This window comes from Scatophagus argus, chromosome 7, assembly GCF_020382885.2.
Source record: "Scatophagus argus isolate fScaArg1 chromosome 7, fScaArg1.pri, whole genome shotgun sequence".
Classification (NCBI taxonomy): domain Eukaryota; kingdom Metazoa; phylum Chordata; class Actinopteri; family Scatophagidae; genus Scatophagus; species Scatophagus argus.
Window position 1 is genome coordinate 4,230,426 of NC_058499.1, and position 16,257 is coordinate 4,246,682.

The following is a 16,257-nucleotide window of genomic DNA, read 5'->3' on the forward strand; positions in this document are numbered from 1 at the left end:
ACATGGAGTCGCTTACAAACATGTAATTAAGTGTGTGTAATCCAGTTTTAAGATATGAATAATGTGGGGCTTTCTTGCATCAAACACTAACCCCGCTGTCGTCGGCGGTTGACTGAACGCCACGTACAGTTTGGCTCAACGCACCTTAAGCCTTTGGTTGACAGTGTCAGTACGATTTGACTGACAGGTTGAAGGTCCAATCAACTCTCAACGCGACGGTTTCACAAACAAAGTATACTTTTTATGTCCAATAAGAGCGTTTGTGGGCGGGGCGTTGCCATGGTGAACACAACCTTTTTTTTTTTGTAGGTTGTGGCCATTGAAGGCTTACAGTATATTGGTGGTTGGTGACAGCTGTAAACAAGCCCCAGTGAATCTCAGGAAAACTAAACGGTTAACGCGCGGTGAAGAGCTCAAACTAAGTGTCTGTTTACAGGTAAGTGTTCCTCTGTATTAGCAGTAATTTAATAGAGCAATTTACTACATAATATGTCAAGGCTTGTTTTATAGCTTTTCCACATCCATGGAATAATGAATTAGCTAAAAATCTACATTATACCATCCTCACTGAACATCCCGTTCTTTAAATAATTCCGTTAGTCTATGCGTTTGTCATCAGTTGTAGAGGCACAACACTCGTTCCAGTTCTTAGGCTGTGATATTATTAAAGTAAGCTCGCTGTATATTCGTTCACCAAACACGTGTTGCGCAGTCCTTTGCTTGTGGTTGAGAGTCGCTTTTGAAATTAAGACTAACTTGCATAAACTCATCTCACACTGTTTCCAGGTGAAGTTATGGCTAGTACCAATACTGCAGTGAAATTAACGAGGTTGTCTTTTGCAGGGATGAAATCACACTGTGCTGGTTAGACACTAAGAACATTTTCATTACAATAAAAATGCTCACTGAAAGGTGTCAGGTGTTTATGTAATGTTGCAAAAATTATAATTCGTACAATTAACTCATTTTTGAAAAGAAAAAACCTTTTTCTTCTTACCTACCCAGATGGTGACGAGTAAAGCCTTGGCCCTTTGTGGGCTGGTTCTTCTGAGTTTGTGGCTGTGTATACAGTCAGTGCCCATCAATGTGGACAAGACCAAAGTAAAGCCTGAAAAGGAGCTGGAGCCACCTCAAAGTGCTGTGAGTCAGATGAACGTTGTCACTTTGTCTGGTAACTAATTACACCAAATACCCGTCCGTCATCCAAAGGAGGGAACGATGTGGCCTTACGTTGTCTCTGTCTCGGACAGGGCTGTTTCACATGGAACCTACACCTGTCTGTGGGTGAAAGGTTGACGTGAGAATTACACTGAATGTATTTTAGATTATTTGCTCAAAACAAACAGGAACAGTAGCAAGTTTAATTGTGTGCCTCCACTCTTTTGCAAAAGTCAAGTGACACAGAAGTTCTCTACAATGCCCCTGAGTCAAGTTAAATGTAAATTTTAGTTAAATAAACTCTGATGTGTGCCTTGGATTGTGTTTCAGGAAACTGGGCTGCACTATGACCGTTACCTCAGGGAAGTCATTGAGTACCTTGAGAAAGACCCCCACTTCAAAGAAAAGCTCCAAAATGCCAACATGGATGACATCAAGGTATGTCTGCGTACTCGCTTAACATTTCTGTTATTCTGTAAACTTGTCGTTGTCATGAACACTTTGTGTTGAACTCTGCAATGTTGATTTTCTGCTTGCAGCAAGGCAAACTTTCCAAAGAGCTGGACTTTGTCCACCATAGTTTTCGGACTAAGCTGGACGAGCTGAAGAGGGAGGAGATGAACAGGCTTCGGATGCTCATGAAAGCGAAACATGACATTGAGAAAGGGAATGGCAAGTATCCTGCATGTCATGCTGATGTGGCACAGAGAAATTTGTGCTTCCTGAATTTGCACAAGAAGTTTTGTAATACACGTCAGCAGTTGGGTCATCTTCAAATGTAGCATGTGGCTATTAGACACAGGAACATGATGTAACACAGCACCCCCCTCAGTTTATACTGACTTATACTGGACAGCCGCCGACCTAAGGGTGCCATGGAATTCGATGAAGAATACGGTATATTAATGCGAATGCAAGTGTAGTGGAAGTCCACATCGACTTCTTAAAACATTATGCAAGACAGTGCAAGTTTAACATTTACACTTTCTTCCCAGAGTAAATTTGAGCTGAAGTTCATGTCAGCAAACAGGATGTATGTTAGTTATGTGCTCATGTACTGCTCGATATCTTTGGGAAAGAGTAACCAGTGAGTTAGTTTATTGGCGGACACAATTTCTCAGTTTTTAGTGAAGTGAGTAAAAGACTTGTTTCATGTTGGTTTTAAGTTCCAACAATCGCAAAACACTTGATCCAAGTTCTTCACGGTTAAATAAAAAATGTTCATTATTCCCTTCTGTTCAGGCAGGACAGTGGACCACTATGCACTGCTGAAACAGTTTGAGCATCTCAACCACATGAATCCGGACACTTTCGAGGTGGAGGACCTGGACCGCCTCATCAAATCGGTAATAAAGCAAACTCTTGAATACAGTTTCTCTCTTTAAATTTGACTAAAAAGGCAAAAATTCATCAGGTCAAGTTGTTGCTTTTCAGATTTAACTCCATTAGTAACCTGACATGCTATAACCAGATGAGATCCAGCCTCTGTAAGAAGTGTAAGCATCAAACATCAAACTCAGCCAAAATAAAGAAATGACTCACAGAAGACTGTTGCAGCCCCAGGGAGTAATGACTGATCAAGTAGCACCAGTAGCTGAAAATTTGACATCCTCCCACATATACACAGGAAGAGGTAGTCAGCTGACTACATTTTGTAATTAAGAGTTGATGATTTCTTCCCTCACATTTTTGACTTTTTAGCTCGTACTTACTGAACATGTTCCAGCACTACAGTCCACACTGCTATATGCAACTACATCACAGTCAGACTTATAATCACAGTAAAAATAACACTTTGCCTCATGCTAATGCTATGATTAGGATGAGCTTGCGGATAATTATTGGTGTGAAACTGTGAGTCATCTTTTTTGGTGGCTCACATGTCAGCTCTGTCAGTCGAACCTTTCTTGGGTGTAGATACAGTAAGTTCATTCACTCTTTTGTTGGAGAGGGTTGGGGCATCAGATGTGACTGTATCAGTTTTGAGAGAGCAACATATTTCTTATGAAGAAAAAATAAAAAAAGGGGAAGTCAACCCACTGGGTTTGCACGTCTCTCTGATTATACAGTGGAGTAATTTGCCACTTAACTCTCAATACTCTAACATTTACATTCACTGCTTACCAGGGCTGCAGAACAAAGAATCACCTGCGAGTTCAAGTCTAAAACAAAAGCTTCAGATTCAGACTCAGCAAGCAGTTTAATTTAAGTCCTCCACACTTTCCGCTTTCATTTGTAGGCGACCAAAGACCTGGAGAACTTCGACAAGAGCCGCCACGATGAGTTCAAGAGGTACGAGATGATGAAGGAGCACGAGAGGAGGGAACGTCTGAAGAACATGACTGAGGAGGACCGCAAGAAGGAGGAGCAGCACTACGAGGAGATGAGAAAGAAACACGCCAACCATCCCAAAGTGAACCACCCTGTAAGACTCCTGATGCACTGAAGTTCATTAATGCAAATAAAGATGACAACACATTCAATATAGTAGCAACAAGAAGAAGAGTCTGCAGTTATTAGCTGTTCTGAGATATTAGTTGGTGAAATTATTTGAATTTTATGGGCTATGCTGAGCAACATTATCTGTGGAGTCGGGGGAGCAGGTTTTATTTAAATGATCACGGAAGGATTAATAAAAAGCATACCACAAAATATGATAAGAAGGAGAAAGAAGAATACTGAACGAAACTGAGGTGATGTGATCGAAGATCAACTGCCAGGGTGTGTGTGTGTGCGTGTGTGTGTGTGCGTGCGCAGGGCAGTGAAGACCAGCTAAAGGAGGTGTGGAAGGAAGCAGACGGGTTGGACCCAGAAGACTTTGATCCAAAGACCTTCTTCAAGTTGCACGGTAACCAGAGGCCATATTGGTGTCCAAAGATTAGTGGTTTTCTCTGTTAGGTCTTTTAATTCTACTACCAGATCTGAATCTGACATTAAATATAGTTGCAAAAGTCTTCTCTTGTCAGAAAGGGATCTTAGAGTGTGTTGTGTATCAACCAGACTTTACATCCCAGTCATTTGTTTTTTGTGTTGCAGACACCAATGGAGATGGTTTCTTTGATGAGAGCGAGCTCGAAGCTCTCTTCACCAAAGAGGTATTTGTGTTGATGTACTTATGTCTAACTGCCCTGTTGCTCTGCAAATTTTGGGATAGTTTAGTAAATAAATGAAGGAAAAATTTGTATGTGCATGTGTCTTAAAGCTGGAAAAGGTGTACGACCCCAAAAATGAGGAAGATGACATGGTTGAGATGGAGGAGGAAAGACTGCGGATGAGAGAGCACGTTATGAGTGAGGTGAGCCACCACGGTAACACAACAGACGAGGAGGCTCTCTCGTGTGTATTACTAATACAGAAACAACTAATCTTGAAGTTTATTGGCCCTGATGTTAATTTGCAGGTGGACACCGACAAAGACAGACTCGTGTCATTGAGCGAGTTCATGGCAGCCACAAAGAAGGAAACCTTCTTGGAAAAAGATGAGTGGGAGGTAAGAGCTGGATTTTAAAGTCTGGGTCAGGGAGAGAACTACTCTGTCTTCAAACACTAATTGACTGGTGAAAGGATAAAATAAAAGTCATATAAGGGGTGCCGTTTTATCCTCATAAATTCATGCTATTACTTATTAAATTCATTACATCCTGTAATTCCCTGCTCTCCGCAGACTTTAGATCAAAACCCCGTGTACACTGAGGAGGAGCTGAAAGTGTATGAACAGCAACTGAACCACGAGGAGAACAGCCTCAACGAGAAGAAGGCCAACCTGCAGAAACAGAGAGAGGAGCTCCAAAGGAAGGAAGAAGAACTAAAAGCTCAGAAGATGGGGCTACAGCAGGTACATTAAAAATGTATTTGCAGGTGAAATGAAACAGGAGTCGGGATTTCTTCCTTCGGTGGTCTGTAGTCACTTCACAGATGCAGTAAATGGAGTGACCTGTAGTTCAAATGATCTTTAAAGCATTTCTGATTGATGAGCTGCTTGATTTGTTGTCATGTAAAACATTTACTTCCTTGCAGCAGCGCTGGTGAGCGTCGCCCAAACGTTATTGTATTCAGTAGATTCTGTCCACTGCACGCACCGAACTGCTAACTGCTGCCAAGTTTGACGTCCAGTAGGCTGGTCAAAGCAAACAAGCTCAAGGTGCAGCTGTTTTTATCACAACGAATGTGTCATCGTGGCACTGCTGTGTTCTCAAAATATAAACTCAGCAAAGACTTATTTAACCTTATTTTCTCTAAAATTTTCCATCTTGTTTTGTCAGGCGGTAGAAGAAATGGAAAGGTTAAAAACCCAAAGAGCAAATGCGGAAGTCAAACGTAAGTATCACATTACAGAGGTTGTTGTGTACCTCTCCTTGGTTAGATTGAGTTTTAAAGTAGCAAACAGTTAAAGGGGCACTCCTTCCATTTGGTATTGCACTTGTATAAACTCATATGACTCACAAGAGACTATAAAAAGGAATCAAAGCAGCTGAAGCAGAGATATCCTGACTTTTAGCTTCTAGTGTGAGTTAAACTCCCAAAATGACTGAGCCTACAATTCCCATAATGCAACTCAGTACATCTTTTATTAGACACCCACTCGGCCTCCTGGTGTTTTTGAATCTCCCCTCATGATCCCTCATGACAAGTGAACTGAATATTAAGAGAGATTTTATTTGTACAAACATTTCTGTAGCATCCAGAAAGACTCAAAAACTTCATCAGTAGGAGTTGCAAAACTTAAACCAAACAAACCCACTCGTCTCTCCGAAAGGCTGTCATCATCAACTTCAGTTCAACTCAACTTGTGCCAATGTGACTGTTTGTTGCAGAGCCGGGAGCCCCTGTAGCTGGGAGTGAATCCATAGCAGTTGTACCAGGAAACAGTCAACCACTGGCCCCCAGCCACCAGCAGCAAGACGTCCCAGTGCCAGGACACTCTTAGCAGGCGTCAGCAGTCCATGTGCTGTGTGAATGGTGGTGAGCGTGTGTTTGTGTTCGCCCTGTAATTGATTCCGGTTTTTGTCATTTTTGTTTAGGATTCTCAGAAAAACACTTGACAAAAATATGCCTAAATATTAAGAGCACATAAAAAGAAATCTGTTTTCACGCTTCAGATTTAGTGCCCATTATGCCCGATTTGACTGCATAAATCAGACTTGAAACGTGGAGCTCGTCCAGTTTTCTTTCGTGGACAATCGACCCTTTTGTTTTTGTCATTTTGATCCTTTATCACAACAAGGACTCGCATGTTCTCCATGGGAAGTGCTTTGGGAGGAAATGGGACGGGCTTCTGGCCTGATAAGTGAATGTTTTGTTTAGTGCACACTGTAGTTCATTGTCACTGATACTGTTCCTTAGAGGAAATACTGATGATTGTTTATTTATTCCACTAAAGAGAGTCGGATATTTCTGAAAAATGGATGTCAGAAAAATAACTTTAGAGTGGATGTAGCACTGCTGGTTAATGAAAGAAATGGTCCAACTTATGTTAAAATATTTGTTTTTTTAATATAGATATATATATAATTAATATATTCGATACATTTGTTCAGAAAGGTAGACATTTGATCATGTTTAGTTTTGTTTTAAAACGTGGCAGTGTAGACCTCCGTTGCTGAGAAAGGTTTTCCATCAGTCACTATTTCCAAATCACAGTCGATTTTGTCCTCTGGTACCCTTTAACTGTTTCATATGGATTCTTCAGAGGACGCTAAGACTCAGTTACCCACAATTCTCTGCAGCTGTCATTTTTTTGAGATCTTCAGCTGTGAAATTTCTCAGAGCCTCTTTTTTTTATTATTTATATTTATATAAAATTCTTATTCTTTCAGTCGTCCTTTCCAGCTGTTGTCTCATTTGGACCAGATGATTGAAGGACATTTTTAGTTTACAGATAAATTTATGTATTTTAATTTAATAGAATTGTGCTGGTGTTAGAGCGACATTTGACGGATCGTGATGTGGTTGTACGTGTTCAGTGTGTCCGTGAATTTGTGTCATTAATCACGATAGACTACTTTTATTTATTCTCTACAACACTGCAAATGAAGCTGGAGTGGGTTGAATTTGACCTTGTCTCTATCACAGGAGATGAAATACATGGATTAAAATCCACGAATCCACAGGGTCAAAACACGAGAGATAAGAGACAGAATAAGGACACCCTTTGAGCTACAATAACCAGGATGTTTTTATTTTTTTTCTTTTATGTCCCTTTCAAAAGTTGGATCTGTCCACCACCCAACATGCTAAATTAATGAAAGTGTTGACAAGGTTTGACTGTGGGACAATAAAGTGAATGAGCTTGCAAATTTAAGGTTTTAAGGTCTCTTCTTTTTCAAGATTATTATGTATTTTAAAAAAGCCACAGTCATATTCAAAGCACAATTAAAAATGTAAAAACACTGTGGGATCCAAAGTGACACAGTCATCAGTCATGACACAGAGACTTTCCAGCTGTGTCCAACGCGAGTCCCACGAGTCCCGCGTTGGGAAGACGCCACCGAAACCATCAGCGTGTGGTTTTATACGCCTGAAGTGATGGGCTCAGTTCGGCCCGTACGTGTCACTGAAACGCTCGAGGAGATAAGCAGCTGCTGTAACTGGGGGGTATTTGTTGGAGCCGTCGCAGCAGGCGATCAGAGCTTCATCATCCGGGTGGACGAAGAAGGCCAGAGACTGTCGTGTGCGGGAGTCTCCAGCAGGGGGCAGCAAAACCCTGTGGCGCTGAGGGACAAAACAATTTAAAAAACAATTAAAAATTCTTTATAAACATCCTTTTTTTCCTTGCGGTCACTTAATGAATTCTTTCTGAACTTATTTGTGTTCTTCATTTATTCTAGTGATTGTGTAAACACTGCACAGCTGTAAGAGTTACTGCCAGAAAAACACTCGTTTTTTTACTTTGTTATTTGTATTTCTAATATCCAAATGAATATCAATTATTCGTTATACTTCAATATAAATTATTGTATGTAGAGATATATTAGATTCTTTTATTCAGCTGTAAAGTCATTTATTTATCCTTCATTTTGTTTTGTAGTTCCGTCAAGTGCCTTGGTTGAGATCTTTTCGAGCAGGACCCCTCAGAGACCGTGTGGACCTTGAACGCGTCTCATTAAGCCGTGCGCACATGCGTCCTTGTTATAATTGCTACATCGCTGTAAAACGAACACTTTCTACCGACTCACCACAGAGATGAACCGATCGCTGGTCCAGCGCTGCATCAGGTCAGCGATGTTGATGAGGACGGCTCCGGGCACGACGGGAGCACAGATGTATTCACCTGAACGTCCGCGCACCTGCACATTAACAAGCGAAGGGTGGATTACATGTCTGGGGATTTCTTTGTTTAACTGTAGTACCAAGGCTTCGGTTTGTTTAAAAAACGTTGAGAGTTTGCCTTGCATCCGGAGAGAAGAGGAGAGGTCACGTGGTGTTACCTGCAGCCCCTCAGAGTTCTGAAACAGCAGGGTGATGGTGCCGTAGTCCGAATGCTCTCCACATCGCACCTGCTGCTCCTTCACGCTGTGACGGTTTACTGGAGGGTAGTACAGAGAGCGCAGTGTTGTTGCATTCTCACCAGCTGGAGGAGACACACCACACGGTTAGAAGTTTCCTGCTAAAGGAACGGTGCTGTACTGGGAGTTGCAGTATTTTTGGCTGTGTTATAAGAAGAAGAAGAAGGTACTTTTAAGGCTTGGCTGTCTGAGGATATATGTTGCTATGGAGTACGGGGGGGGGGGGGGGGGGGGGGGGGGTCTCAGAGAGTGCACAGAGGGTCTCATCACTTATTGGAATTTGTTGGGGGTTTTCTTTTATCTTTAATGTTGCTTTTACTTGTATATTATACTGCATGATTACATTTTATGTTATTCACATTTACACATGATGGGATCTTCTCTAAAAAGGTGTAACCATATAGTTTTTGTCACTGATGTTGTTCCACCTTGAAAAATCCAATATACACAAGCAAAGCTCCTCCAAATATTCAGCCTTAGTGAGCACATTCAGCTCCTAACAATCTGACACTGACTCCTTGTACTGAGAGTGTGGAAGTGAAACGCAGCGCTGCTGAGCGAGTCTTAGCTTCAGTGAAGTCATGGGTTCTTCGCTTCCTCAGTAAGCAACACTGTGGCCTGAAATCTCTTCATTTCCCACAATTCTGTGAATGTGAGTGTGGGTGGAAGAGCTGTTCAGATCCTTTGCTTAAGTGAAAGTAGCAACAGACGTACCGGACTGTAATAATCCTCCACTAGTAGTAAAGGTCCTGCATTTAAAACTTAACTCAAGTAAATATACCTTAAACATATTACAGTTTACTTAGGAGGATTCAAATGGCCAGCAGCTGGGACCCCAGCAGCGCCAGCAGACTGCACAGAGAGTGAGGTGCTGCTCACATACTTCCCATCAGACGGTGTGTACTCAGGAACACCTCGGGGTCCAGACCCAGACTGTGGGCCAACACCACCAACACCCGCAGACTCAGTTCTTTACAGCGCGTGAAGAAAGACGTCTGGATCTCCCGGAAGTCGGCCAGGTCGCCTGAAGGCCACGCCTTCAGCAGAGGAGAGCAGAATTAAAGACTGACCAAACAACAACAACAACCAGCTGACAATTTTTCAGCCGCTATTAATAAACATAAACTATAGACCGAGTAGGAAAGTTGAAAATAAACTCTGTCTGACATGAAGTGGGGATGCTGTTGTCAAATGACCTCAAACATATCTTTGGCATGTCTGTACTGTGATGCTCTGTTTGCTATATGTGCCAGTAATGATATGATCAGTCATTATACAACAGTAACTCGCACTTCGAACTGCAGACTGATAACCTGCGAGGTGCGACCCTTTGCTTAAAGGTATACCAGGCGGAAATTGATGTGTGCTGTTTGTAAACGCACCATTTAAAAGGCGCGGTACGCGAGAAAGATAGCTGATTGACTGCTGGGCCTCATTCCCAGGTCACTGGGTGTTTGTCAAAGTGGGAATGTGACTCAACAATCAATCATCTTTAGCCAGGATAAACAAATGGCCAGAAATGTCCTCAACACAACAAGATAATGAAAAGATAATAAAATACAGGCAGAGACTAGGGACCAAGTGATGATTGAGAGTCTACATGTTGGTTTTTAGGAAAATCCTGCATAGTATTCCATTAAGAAGAAGTACTAATACCAAAGTATGTGTGTGTAGGTTCTCAGTCACCCGGGTCTTGGTAGTAAAATGCTAGAAGCGAAGGAAACTGGATTTTATTTTAGGTTGTTTCTGGATTAATATTACTGCTGTGTTAGTGTATATGGTTTTAAGGTTCATGAAGAAACATGTAACCTTTCAGAAATGCTTTAGAAAAAGATAAATAGATTAATAAATATGTAGATAAATAGTTTCCACTACACAGAGCAGGTATGAAATGTAGTGAAGCAGACATATAAAGCTGCTTGGATAGTGTATGAGTAAATATATTCATTTATATTGCACCATTTTGTCTGTCATAGAAAGTGAGCAGAGTCAGGCTGTGACAGTGAATCATTACTATGTCAGGACGAAGTGAGGTGGTGTTGAATGACTCCTTAAGGTCTCCGGGTCGGCGCGGATTCAACCTGAAAAGCAGCAACTCGCATTAAAGACGAGTCAACTGTGCAAATAACAAGCGTTTTGTGCTCGTTCTCCGATTCCCACCTCTCGGCCTCCAGGGACACCCAGCCGTGGTTAGGACTGTGGGCAAAGCTTTTCCTGCTGAATGCTTGTTTCAGCTCATCCGGCTGCAGGAAGAATTTCTCCGATATGTGCATGACGCGATCCACCTGTGCAGGAGAGGAGACGACAGCTCAAGCACATTCAGAAAGCTACGTGCCCCCCTTTCTATTTGCTGTTCTCACCTCCCCCTGAGCGATCCCAGTGTTCTCCAGAAAAACAAATCCCACTTCCGTAAAAGCTGCTTTCAGCTCTTCGCTCAGGTCGCGCATCCGCTCGTCAGTCACATCTTTCTCACTCAGGCTGAAGGCGCTGAAATCCACCACCGGGATGCTCATTTTACTACACGGAAAGTCCACCTGGAAGCCTGGAAGAAAGTAAAACTACAAGACCTCCCACAAGAGGAGGTCTTTTTGTTTTTTTAAGTTGTCGTCGGTGGGCGTGTCGGTCAAATGACCTTCCCAGCCAATAGGAAAAGAGATCTTAATAACACCTAATTGCACAACAATTGATTATCTTGTCACCTTTGGACGGTTTCTGCAGGTGATGTGGAGGTGCCCGTTGGTTTGTCCCCGTAACATGAAATTTCACATTTCAACAAGTGGAGTCACTTCCTGCGGTTGATTTGCACAGTCCTGCTGGTGGTCTCGCACCTGAGAAGATGTTTGATTTGAAGAAAGAGTGGAGCATCTCCTTTGCGGGATGCGGTTTTATGGGGATTTATTACGTCGGTGTCGCCAGCTGTATCCTGGAGCGGTTCCCTCGCTTCGTACAAGACGCCTCTAAAATCTCTGGAGCGTCTGCAGGTGCTTTGATGGCCACTGTTCTGAGTGTTGGAATCCCCCTAGGTGAGCTGTGGGGCACTTCTCTACAGACCAAACCTCATTCAAAAAATCAGTCATTTTATTGCTGCTTTGGTGCTTATCAAATATCAGTTAGGTGAAACAATATCCAGGATGTCGTGTAAGTCATTGCATTTTATCTTATAATTCGGCACAGATCTTTTATGTAAACTGTAAATTGTTTGTTTTGTCTTTGGCATTACGAGATATTGATTTTCAGTTGCTTTTGCAGGTGTTTCCTCTGTTTCTTCCATTCAGAGCAGATCAGTTGCGTTTTTTTAAGATCAATGCAGCTTGGATCCAGAAGTAATCCCGGTTAAGCATTTCTGTAATCCGTACACTGTTCTTACTGTGTTCCTCTGTGTAGAGAAATGCTGTGCTGATTTGATGTTCATGACCAAAGAGGCCAGGAAGCACAAACTGGGACCCCTGCACCCTTCTTGTAACCTGCTGCGAATAGTAAAGGACTCTCTGCTGGGGAGCCTTCCTGAAGACGCCCACATTCGAGCCTCTGGGAAGCTCTGCGTGTCCCTGACCAGAGTGTGCGATGGGAAGAACCTGCTAGTGTCGCAGTTTGACAGCAGAGAGGAGCTTGTTGAGGTATATTTCACAAGTTGGGAGTTAAGCTCATTTTATCGAGTCTTCTGAGGTACACATTATATAAATGGATGAATGAAATTCATAAGTAGCTGAAAGAAAGGACAAGATGGGATCTATGATGATACAGTCACAACAACAGCTGACATAAAAGTTGACCGGACTTATTTTGAAATTGGAGGAAGGAGACAGGAGACGTGTGGGGGCCCTGACAGGAGTTTACTGTCATGGAAATGAGTTTTATGTAGCCACATCATCACATTTTAAGGAAAGGAAACCATTTCTCTTGTTTGTCTGCGTATGGAATTCATGTTTCCAGAACTAATATGCAATAGCATCTGCTTTTTCCAGGCCATTATATGCAGCTGCTTCGTCCCTTTCTACTGTGGGGTTATTCCCCCCACTTACCGCGGAGTGGTGAGTGAGCCTGCAAGGTGTTATACTTAAATCAGCACAAAGTTTTCTCTTAATCCAGGATGTTTATGGTGAGTTGGTCAGCGTCAACAGTTGCCTTACCCTCAAACCGCATCAGTTCCGAGTTCTGTTCCGAGACACTGAAGTGTTCATCAAACATTTGAGAAGACGTGGTTTGAGTACATTTGTGGTCCTCCACCCTGATCAGCGCCCTCCTTTTCCACTCAGCATTATGTGGACGGCGCCATCACTGACAACCTGCCTCGCTGTCACCTGAGAAACACAGTCACGATCTCTGCGTATGCCGGCGAGAGCGATCTCTGCCCTCGAGCGAGCACGCTCAGCTTCCACGAGGTGCGTTTCAACAACGTGAGCATCCAGGTCAACTCAGAGAACATGTACAGAGTGACCAGCACCTTCTTCCCCCCGGAGGCTGAGGTGAGACGCAGCAGGTCCATGTGTAAATGTAAATGTTCAGGGTTTCTTTTCTGATGTAAGCCCATTGAGCACAAATCACACCTATCAAACATTCATGCCATCCTTCTAAGGTGTGAACCTTAAAGGGACAGTTCACTCCAAAATCAAAAACGCACGTTTTTCCTCTTACCTGTAGTGTTGTTTATCTGTCTAGTTTTGCACATATTGGCTGTAGAGATGTCTGCCTTCTCTTCCGTATAATGGAACCAGACATTAAGCAAAGTGCCACCTGGTACCAGTATATTCAAATCAAGGCAGGTGTGTGTAATGTAAAAATATGTACTTGTTATTTTGGGGGTGAAGTGAAATTTACTTTATGTATTTATCATTTAAGCAGTCATTTTATTTCAATTGGCTTCTATTCTTTTCGCTGTGTGAGACTTCAGGTGTGGATTGTTCAGATGTTGTTTAAATGAAGTGGCGTCAGCTGCTCATTAATCATTCTGGTGGCCCACAAAAATGTCTGCGTCACATATATTCTGTTTATGTGGCGTACCAGCTAGACAAGGTCTTAAATTAAAATCAGTTTGACTTTAAGGCTGACACTACTTTTGCTTCTTCTCCTCGTTCCTGAGTTTGTCAGAGAGTCCTGCTTGAACCGAAACTTTTGCTAATTCCTTTCTGCCATCAGAAATTGTTACTGCAACACTGAACATAAAATCTCCCTTTAATTTTGATGCCTGCCATATTATGAACTCGTATCCTGACCAAGCACTTTTGGATTTTACAGACAATGGCTGAAATCTGCCACAATGGCTACGCAGATGGTCTCCGCTTCCTGCAAGAGAACAGTGAGGACATCATACTTACTGTTGTCCAATGGTGATTAATCCGGTGATTCTCACTGCTGAAAATCATTTCGACTTAAATGCCCATCACAGATCTGATCAGCAGCGAATGTCCCATGAGAAGTCTGGAGTTAGATGCGCCCACACCTGCTTGTTGTGATCTGTTGAAAGCTGAAGATGAAAAGTCCAGTGAGAACACACAGCAGAAAGGACCTCAGGAGGAGCACTGGTGGCTGGATCTGCAGCTCATACAAAACCTCCCAGTCGACATTAGAAAGGGTCAGGAGGGTCATTGAAGGGCAGCTGACATGGGGGGAAAAATACCCAGTACGGTACAACAAATGCATTAAAACAGAATATGTAATGCATGTTTTTCACTGTATTTCTGTCAGCGTTGTGTGAGGCCTGCAGAGAGACGCATACTGCTGGAGGTCTGTTGTCCCACGTGACGCAGTACCTGCCAAAGAAAGTGACTTCTTACCTGCAGATCCCCCGTGTGCTGCCCGTGGAGACGGCTCGCTCCCTCACCCAGAGGTACGCAGTGCTATCCCGTATTCAGCCTCTCACAGTACCACATCCAAATTATTCTCTCCAAATTTATTCTCCCCCGGGATTGTCAGTGAATCTGCCAGGATGCCAGACACGTTTCAACAAATGCTGCCGATGATCTGCAGATGCTTTTTGACCAAAATATTTTAAGGAGTGTGAACCACGGGTTGATATATACTTATATGGTATCAGGTACTGAGACTGTCGTAAGAGTTCAGTCTCTTGTAGCCAACAAACTAGACTAATCAATCATGCTGCATGAGTTTCTGTTCCTTTCAATAGAGTTTTTCATTATGAATTATATGTTGGCCTTTTCCATCCTGCCTTCTGTTTTTTTTTCTTACCTTATTTGCATTTTTACCTAATGCAAAAGCATGACCAAAACCAAAAAAAGTCACAGTAAATTAATTTGTTCTTTACAGTCAGAATTTTCATTCTTGACCACAACTAAGTTTTATTATTTGCAGCTTTCACTCAAACATATAATGTTATTTACCCTCTTAGTCATAGGACTTAACATGAACACTTTCTCCACTACTGCCAACTGGTGCTAATTTGACTCTCCAAGACTTTGACTGTGATTGACTCTTAGACTTGTGGACTGGATCCCAGATGTACCAAAAGACATCAACTGGCTTTATGGCATGGCTGGAGGCATATATAAACAAGCTTGGAAGGACAAGGAGGAGGACTCCGACAGGTGTGGTGTGTTAATAATTATCTCTGCTGTCCGGATCTTCACAAATGTGCACGCAGAAAGTTGTAGTGCTTTGAAAACCACCACGTACTTGACTCCAGCTTTGTTTCAAGTTGGATGCTAACAGTGTTATCAACTCAAGAGTTACACAAGTGGAGTTTCTGGCCTGTTGGTCACACTAGATCACAAATTCTGTTTCCCTCTCTCGAGATATTTCACTCTGGAGCAAAGTGGTGGACTGTCATGCCAACACTGCTGTCCTTGAGCTGCATGGCTAAAGCTAAACTATCCATTTATCCTTGTATCCTCCCCGTGCTGTCTTCTAGGGAGGCACCAGTGCGCCGATCCACCAGCCTGCCATCAGGCCTGGATCTGTGGGATCAGGAAGACGAGGACTCAAACACTCTTCCAATGACCCCAGAGGCTACTCCCACCTCCAGTCTTACCTTCACCTGGAACACAAATAGTGAGGTGCACCACATGTCCCTGACTCCACCGCCTACGCCCACCTTCAGCCCCGCCTCTGGGTTTGGTGAAGCCGCCGCAGAGTCCCCTAAAAGTGTCGGTCGAGATTGGGGTTTGGGCAGAGCTGTGGGGTGGATCCGAAATGTTTCGTCTGAGCAAACCTCAAACCTCAAGAAAACCGATGATTCATTGTCTTGTCCTGCATTCCAGTAAATATGTTTAACATTGTACTGAATGGGAATAAATTAAAATGTTGAATAAAGAAAACCTCCTGTGCTGTGCTATGCTGTGTCCTGAGCTGTCTGTAATGCTGTAATAACTTCTGTTGTAATAATTATTGTTGGTATTATTGCTGGTTCTAGTATTGTGTGTAAATACATTTTTGAATTTATTTTCTTTGTGGGGAGCAGGGGTTGGCTGAAAATCTCTCCTTCTCGTCTCTGACTTCAATCATATGATTAATAAAGTTATTGAAATACAATTCACATAGATTAGACGGTGAATCAGAAAACAAAATGTAAAACGTGGCGGAGGAAATATCAGATGATGGGACTGAGATGTGCCTGTTGATGCAGGGTGGATGAAAGCTG

The 16,257-nt window shown here is 42.7% G+C and overlaps 4 protein-coding genes across 7 annotated transcripts in view; 2 read left to right on the top strand and 2 right to left on the bottom strand.

Moving 5' to 3' along the window:
• pik3c2a (phosphatidylinositol-4-phosphate 3-kinase, catalytic subunit type 2 alpha) overlaps positions 1 to 1,139 on the bottom strand; it is a 43,051-nt gene extending 41,912 nt beyond the window's left edge. For 2 of the 3 annotated variants that reach the window (XR_006843833.1, XM_046394228.1), the window contains exon 1: positions 998 to 1,107. The gene's annotated coding sequence lies outside the window, so the exon portion shown is untranslated. Of the gene's footprint in view, positions 1 to 997 lie in introns of all 3 variants that reach the window. The other variant, XM_046394229.1, reaches the window with a different exon arrangement.
• LOC124061904 (nucleobindin-2-like) lies at positions 291 to 7,481 on the top strand. The gene is made up of 13 exons (XM_046394240.1): positions 291 to 436; positions 1,006 to 1,140; positions 1,489 to 1,596; positions 1,698 to 1,830; positions 2,401 to 2,504; positions 3,398 to 3,583; positions 3,916 to 4,006; positions 4,195 to 4,253; positions 4,361 to 4,453; positions 4,559 to 4,648; positions 4,823 to 4,993; positions 5,421 to 5,475; positions 5,973 to 7,481. The coding sequence occupies exons 2-13, from the start codon at positions 1,006 to 1,008 to the stop codon at positions 6,083 to 6,085; spliced, it is 1,338 nt and encodes a 445-aa protein (XP_046250196.1). The 5' UTR covers positions 291 to 436; the 3' UTR covers positions 6,086 to 7,481.
• Positions 7,309 to 11,253, bottom strand: si:dkey-10o6.2 (uncharacterized protein LOC100124608 homolog). Its single transcript, XM_046394242.1, has 7 exons — positions 11,024 to 11,253; positions 10,824 to 10,948; positions 10,678 to 10,744; positions 9,547 to 9,700; positions 8,586 to 8,728; positions 8,334 to 8,444; positions 7,309 to 7,869 (listed from the first exon to the last, which is right to left on the bottom strand). The coding sequence occupies exons 1-7, from the start codon at positions 11,174 to 11,176 to the stop codon at positions 7,690 to 7,692; spliced, it is 933 nt and encodes a 310-aa protein (XP_046250198.1). The 5' UTR covers positions 11,177 to 11,253; the 3' UTR covers positions 7,309 to 7,689.
• Positions 11,254 to 11,357: 104 nt separating this feature from the next.
• Positions 11,358 to 15,949, top strand: LOC124061901 (patatin-like phospholipase domain-containing protein 2). Of its 2 annotated transcripts, XM_046394232.1 has the most exons (9): positions 11,358 to 11,686; positions 12,048 to 12,280; positions 12,629 to 12,694; positions 12,920 to 13,129; positions 13,899 to 13,959; positions 14,050 to 14,235; positions 14,349 to 14,490; positions 15,098 to 15,205; positions 15,529 to 15,949. In XM_046394232.1, the coding sequence occupies exons 1-9, from the start codon at positions 11,500 to 11,502 to the stop codon at positions 15,878 to 15,880; spliced, it is 1,545 nt and encodes a 514-aa protein (XP_046250188.1). In that variant the 5' UTR covers positions 11,358 to 11,499; the 3' UTR covers positions 15,881 to 15,949. The 2 variants fall into 2 exon arrangements, with proteins under 2 accessions (XP_046250188.1, XP_046250189.1); XM_046394233.1 differs by lacking the exon at positions 12,629 to 12,694.
• The last annotated feature ends 308 nt before the right edge of the window (positions 15,950 to 16,257 follow it).